Source organism: Alligator sinensis, unplaced genomic scaffold (genome assembly GCF_000455745.1).
Source record: "Alligator sinensis unplaced genomic scaffold, ASM45574v1 scaffold165_1, whole genome shotgun sequence".
Taxonomy (NCBI): domain Eukaryota; kingdom Metazoa; phylum Chordata; order Crocodylia; family Alligatoridae; genus Alligator; species Alligator sinensis.
In genome coordinates this window covers 2,428,660-2,435,474 of record NW_005842054.1, presented here as the reverse complement: position 1 = coordinate 2,435,474, position 6,815 = coordinate 2,428,660, and the positions used below count along the sequence as shown (strand labels likewise).

The following is a 6,815-nucleotide window of genomic DNA, read 5'->3' as shown; positions in this document are numbered from 1 at the left end:
GTGCTTAGGGCTGCTCCAGCCTCTCCCTGGTGGCTGTACTTGCGCCAGGTGGGGTGGCCGATGGTGGCACAGGTGGGGGCTACAGTAAATTTTGGGGTGGCACTAGATTCCCCCCCCCGTAGCTCCCTTCCCAGTGCCACCGCTGCCTGCCCTGCTGAAGCGCAGCCATGGGGAAGAGGCTGGAGCAGCTGCAAGCGTGCAGCCTTCCCTTATCCCATGAACATATCCAGGGGAGCACACACCCCCCATGTCTCCCTTGGGGTGTGTGCAGTGGCAGGAGCCCCACCCCCTGCTCCCGGATGAGCTGTAGGCTCTGTCCTGTGCCCTGCCCAGGCAACACCTGCCCCTGCCCCAGCCCCACTCCCTCCCTCACTACGGGGGCCTTATCTGCCCCCCCCCACGCACCCCTTCCCCCGTCAACAGACTTACTGGCTAGACACTGCTCTCCAAGCTGCTGGCTGCACTCCTAGCCATGTGCATGCTGAGGCTGTACACAGGCACGCGGCATTTATCAGTGACATTAATTGGCCACATCAGCCAAAAAAGTGCCAATTGCCAATAATGTACATTTTCCTTTTATTGGTGCTGAGACGATATGGACTGATGTATCGGTGCACGTCTAAAGAAAGTTAAACTAAAAAGCTACAGTATAAGCAAGCAAAGTCAACATGCTCAAAGTCATATAGCCCTTTTACAGTCTTAGTTCATAACGTAAAAAAAGAAAACAAAAAGGACACTACCAGAGAAGCACCTGGCATCAGTAGCAGTAACTGATGTACGAAAGAGACTGTAGTTAAATTATCTATAGTAGTAGCTATGATAAAGCTAGTAATTACTAAGACTGCCAATATAGTTTTTCTGGTCTCCTCATAATGGAGACTACCAAAAGTGCAGCAAGGTTGAACGAAATGCAGAAACAATACCAACAGAAGCTACACTTGTTTAACTTCACATAAGTCCAATAATGGAAGAATTAAGTTCAGTTTGGTAGTATGTCCCCAGAGCACCCAAAATACAGCACCTTATGATATGCTCCCTCCAGGGTTTCCGCAGCGGTAAAAAATGAGAATCTAGATTGTTTTATTGTGGGTAGCTAGATATGCAATGGAATAAAGTGTGCATTCTTCTACTTTTGGGATGTGACAATAAAAAGTCAGACTGTAGATCTGTCTCTTATCTGTTTTCTTACATGGGTGGTGATAATTAAAGGAATTATAACTGTATCTAAACTTTGTGTCTGAAGAGTAATTATTAATAAAAGGGAATTGTAGCTGTGCCTTAATTCTGGTGTCTAAACTTCCAAAAGTGGGCTGTCACCTTTTCTCTCAAAGACAAACAGTCCCACGGTTTTGGTAACAAAATATATACACCAGACTCATAAGACAGGGAAAACTAACGATGGAATCTACATCACATTTTGGACTTGAATGTGATGAAATTAAAATTTCAAAAACACACAATCAAACTACTATAATTATATTCAAGAGATTTATTTCTATGCATTTTATGCAAGGATTATTTTAAGCAGTTTTCAAGGACTTTTAATTAACGCTTATTGCACTTAGAAGCTTTGACACATTTTACAAGTTTGTTAATCTAAACACAATTGAAGAGAGTCTTCATTTTAGAGGTTTAGTAAAATGATTTCAGTAATCTTTAATTTGCTACAAAGCATGCATTTTTGAGCTTTTAAATTAGAAAACTCAATAACAAATGATATTGTGCTTTCTTTGGAGCACAGACTCCAGTCCAGCCCTTATGTTTTCTCAAGTGCAACTACATTTCTATTCTGTAGAAGCAATCTCCTTTTATGTTCTTCAATCACAATATTCTAATAAGAAGACACTTGTAAAATTCTCCTAACATGCAACTAGAAAAATTTACTTCCTTACATTCAGTATGTACAAATTTGCTCAAAACACAGGACCATATACTATCTACAGACTTTTTACTACTAAACAGCAAATCAAGTTAGAAAAAGGTTTCATTTCATTAAGTTCACTAAACTCATATAATTTTGTCAGTCTCCGTAAGACTGCCCCCATTATGTTTTATTTTAAATCCCACCAGGTGTGTCCACAAGAAACTTTACTGTGCAGTTGACTAATTAACTGTGTAGATGCTGAGACATTTGCTGCACATGTGCCCCTATAAGGGGACATGAAATGAAAAAAACTCCGCAGCAGGGTAGTACTTTTATTTACAAGTACTACTTTGCTGCAGAGTTTTTTCATGCACACAGGGTGCTTCAGTGCGGGGCTAGCCAGCGTGCAGCCCCCTGTGCTGAAGCACCCTCGTGCCCCAACCAGCCACCCTGTAGCACATGGAGCCCAATTGGAGCAGCAGGCTCCTGAATTTTTTGCTCCTGGACACGCTTTGAAACCGTGCGCCAAAAGCATAAAACTCCAGACCAAAAGCTCCAGGGCTTATTTGTTCACATTAATTGCATGTGTTGATGCTCCTACCATCAAGTAGCCTTGGAAAAGAACTGTAACTAGAAAAGCAATATTAACCAAACTGAAACCTAATTTTAAGAGAAAGCAAAGAAATGATTTTAAAACATTATGGTAATATTTTATACAAAGATAAATTTGTTAATATAAGACCTTAATATGTAATATTTTTACCTTTGTATTTCCACTTGTTGTTGGTTTGAAAGACTGCTTGAACCACAATTTTCAGGAACAGCTGCTCTCTCTTCAAAAGCTCTTAATTTCTCTTTCAACATTAAAATCTAAAACAAAAATAGATATTATATTTGGTTGAAGTATCAAACCTGCCTTGTGTGACCCATTTTTACCTTCTCATGTATGTGTCTTGAAAAGAAGACTTTTTTTTCATTCAAAAAGTTGAGGAAAGTCCCTTAACTAGAATATGGAAACATCTCTTTCTTAAAAACGAAGATAGAAAAAACCATACAGAAGAGTAGAATTTTCCTAGAACTTTCCTAATAGTTTCTATTATTATAAAAAAGCTTTTGCTTATAGATACTTCAGCGACATCAGAATGGTAACTATAACAATGAAGACTGACGTACCTCTTTCTTTTGTTCATCACAAATCTTAGCATACTGACTCATATGACTGTCCAAACTAACAATGTTGCTCTTCAACTGTTAAGGAAAAAAAAAATGTTAAATTTTAAATTAAATGTTTTGATCCCTCTTGCATAAGTGCACTAGACAGAATATCATATAATTACATTTGTACTATATTGCACTAAAAGATAAATATGTTGTTCTGTTCCTACTACTTTTAGTAAGTTGCCCAGAGCCATGAATCAAGTGAACTTTCCTTATTTTTATAACAAGGGAAAAATAAACTTAAGTACGTACTCTAAAGTCTTTTGATATTTAGAGTTTCTCAGGGAAACAAAGTGTCCTTTCCTATAGACTGCCTTTGGTTGAAGTGCACTGATACATTGGTCCCATATCAGATTGGCACCAACATAAGAAAAACTGACAGCATTGGCAATCGGCCTTTTTTGTCTGATGAGGCTGATAATGTCTCCAATAAATGCCCTGTGCATGCACGCAGGTGCAGCACAGCATGCAGGCGGCCAGGAGTGCAGCCCCGCAGCGTTGAGAGCAGCTGGGTCCGGCTGGTAAGTCTGTTGTGACCCCCTTCATCCCTTCCCCCGCAACAGACTTACCAGCTGGACACTGCTCTCCAAGCTGCCTGGCTGTATATCGGGCGATATGGCTCATTAAAAATTGGCCTTCAGTATCAGCCCAAAAAATCTCTATCGGTGCACCCCTAGTCTTTGGCATTTAATTTCTAATGTACACATCTTAAAAGTACATTAGAAATAAAATTTAGAAAATAAGAAAGAGACACGACTAGATCATTCAACTGAATTTTGATGCAAAAAGCTATATAAATTGTAAGTTATATCTTACCATAGTAAACAATTATATGTTTATTCTTTTAATACTATGCTGTCTAAATTTTGTAAACTCCAATATTTGCCAAGAAGATAAATTTACTTACAGAAGATTTGATATCCTTTGATCTGTTTGCATATTTAAGAGTGTTATACGTGTCATCATAGAACATAGAAGAAGGACTAACAGCAGCTATCATTATTGTCCTACAATTCCCTCCTAGAGAATCCTTCAATAAACGGGTAAGTTTGCTGTTCCGATAAGGAATATGCTGTTTCTTGCTCTGGAAAACAAACAGTGTTTTTTATAATGTATTTTGCAGATATATTTTAAACTGATGCATCTTAAAATGATGCCACAAACACAGTAATCATCCCACAAACACAGTAGTATATTTGTGACAGCTGAAATCTTTCATTTCCATTAGTAATTTCTTGAATTACACATATAGCAGAGTAGGCAGTCCATTTTAAAAGCATCCACCAGTAAATTTGTTTAGTACCTTCATTGTTCATTTTCATATTTGCTCTCTATACCTTAGCTAGCTCCCAATGGAATTTTTTTATGATCTGGACAATCCTGTACTAACAGAGAAAATTGGTTCTGCTAACTTTCAATTTTTACTATTGACTTTTTCTTTTTTTTATATTTTCATTGTGGCCATTAATTGTTCATGAGATGATGGACTTAGCTACTCAACATTAAGTTTCCCATTCAATTCAATAGCACTAAAGTTGAATACATGCAGTACTGGAAGGGAGACTTGGTTTAGGACAGCAGTAGAAAGAAAACTCTTGGAAAGGACAGAGAGAAGGGAACAAAACAAGATTTTCCATTTAGTTTGACAGTTCTCTTTTTATATGAGCAGACATATAGTCATGCATCAGCTAATGACATTGCCCATCTTTGCCTTAATGTTTTGCTAGGGAAGTAGAAGCATTTCCAGGTCTATATTTTACCTGGAATTTTTACCTAAGCTAATTGCACAAGATGCAAGTAAATTTCTTTTTGCCCCGTACCTTGTTCTAAGAGTGAAGGGGGTATGTTATTTTGCGCCAAGAACTTAAAAAGCTTCTGCTGCTTCATATTTCCCATCAGTCTAGGTTTATTTTTCCATTCTGCACAAGTTTCTTTATTGTGCAGTTTGCTGAGGCTTGACAGTTACTTTCCACAATTTAGTTGTACAGTTTTCTGGTGCTGTGGTGTTGCAATAAATTTTCTGGCAGATGAAATTTACAGGCACATTACACAGTTTGACAGAAATAGTGAGCTACAAGGATTTCCTGAAGAGAAACTCCCACATCGTTTGTGTGATGTTTCTCCTTTCTTTTGACTGGAATAGCATTATATCAATTATAATAGCCAGCCATACACAGGGTCCAAAAACCCCCATGGAATGTTTAATGAAACACTGCCTTGAATCAAGAAGATAAATTACCTAAGTCCCCCCACCCTTAAATAATTGAAAAAAATTTTTTAAGCTTAGCAACCTAATACCTCTCAGTTATCTTGTCATATTGTAAGATTTGTCCTCATAGATAGCACTTGAGACTATGATAATCAGGGTACATTCTTATGGTTCCAAATTAAAGGAATACACAAAAAAAGTGGGTGCAAGGCTCCTCTGTTTAATTGCTGAAAACTTTTCATGGGATAGTATGAAATGAAGCATTAAAGGGAACCATGGAGCCTCTACTAATATTTTCCAGCATCAAACTTCTTGAAAGAGTCAGAAAGGAGAAGCTAGCATCCAGAGTACAGCTACAGTTTCATAGCTGTTTGGGGCTGGAAGGGACCTTACAGATCATCGGGTCCAGTCCCCACCCCTGTACTTGGGGAGGAAAGACTGCTGGGATCTTTTCTAATTCAGCCAATTTGCCTCATTTGAGTTTCATCAAACTTCAAATTTTTTTAGCATTGTAATAAGGAGGAAACATTAACCATTAAAAATACAACAAAGTGGAAATCAGGAAACCTTGATTTTCTCTGGTTTGTTTTACTTGTGACTTAAGCTAGCTCACAACCTGTTTACACAGTTGGTACTTTGGTCAACTAGCCCTAACAAATGGATGATAAGCAATCATTTGATTAACATACTGATTATTGCAGATAATCCACTAATTTCATATAATGAAATCACTTTATATAGCAAAAGTGAAGGGATTTTTGTTTTTTTTCCCCCGAAGTGCGAGTACTTTCTTATTCTAGATGCTCAGTTCATCCTTCTGGCAGTCAAATGCTGAATGATCTACAATGAAATGCAAGGCAAAATGGCAAAAATCTAGGAGTCACATATGTGGAAAATCTACAGGTTTAAAAAAGAAATCCGTGATACCAATTTCCCTGCTACAAACAAACTTCCTAAAATCCACTTTCCTGCCTAACTTTTCTGGATTAGCACTTTGGAACGTACCTGCAGTACAGCAGCTAACATGAATGCTGAGCCTTGAGAAGACTGAGTAGCCTATGCTTTAAAACCTGGCCTTGTAGCCATCAGGAAAGCTCTTGTTTTGACTGCTCTGTCCCACTCTTGTGCCATTCCAGACATAACACTGAGAAATAATCTACAGAGTCTGTGTAAGGGATATTTCACATTTCAGAAGCAAGATGGAAGGGGTCATGCCAGCAGATGGAGAGTCATAGTTTGTTCCTACACTTCCCTCCGCGCAACCTCATGGTTAACGAATGTATTGGAGGCAGGGAGCAAGAAAAAGTTAGAATACACTGTTTTCAAATTACTGTCCTCCCCTGCCCAACTAGACTAGGGCCTGGAAATCTACCCTACCTTCTACTGGAAAAGAAAATCAGCTATAAGTCTGGTTTTCAGCTATTCATTTTTGTCTGTTCCTAGGCTGTCCATTAGGGGCTCTCTTTAAGACATCCCCTTAGACTCAAATAATCAGAAAGAAAGGGACAGTACCAATAGAGTGCC

At 38.5% G+C, this 6,815-nt stretch overlaps 1 protein-coding gene across 1 annotated transcript in view; it reads right to left on the bottom strand.

Moving 5' to 3' along the window:
* Positions 1-6,815, bottom strand: part of KIF18A (kinesin family member 18A) — an 83,440-nt gene that overhangs the window by 49,305 nt on the left and 27,320 nt on the right. The window contains exons 7-9 of the mRNA XM_006022926.2: positions 3,990-4,166; positions 3,038-3,112; positions 2,628-2,734 (exon numbers count right to left, since the gene is read on the bottom strand). Coding sequence (XP_006022988.1) covers positions 2,628-2,734; positions 3,038-3,112; positions 3,990-4,166 — 359 coding nt within the window. The remainder of the gene's footprint in view (positions 1-2,627; positions 2,735-3,037; positions 3,113-3,989; positions 4,167-6,815) is intronic.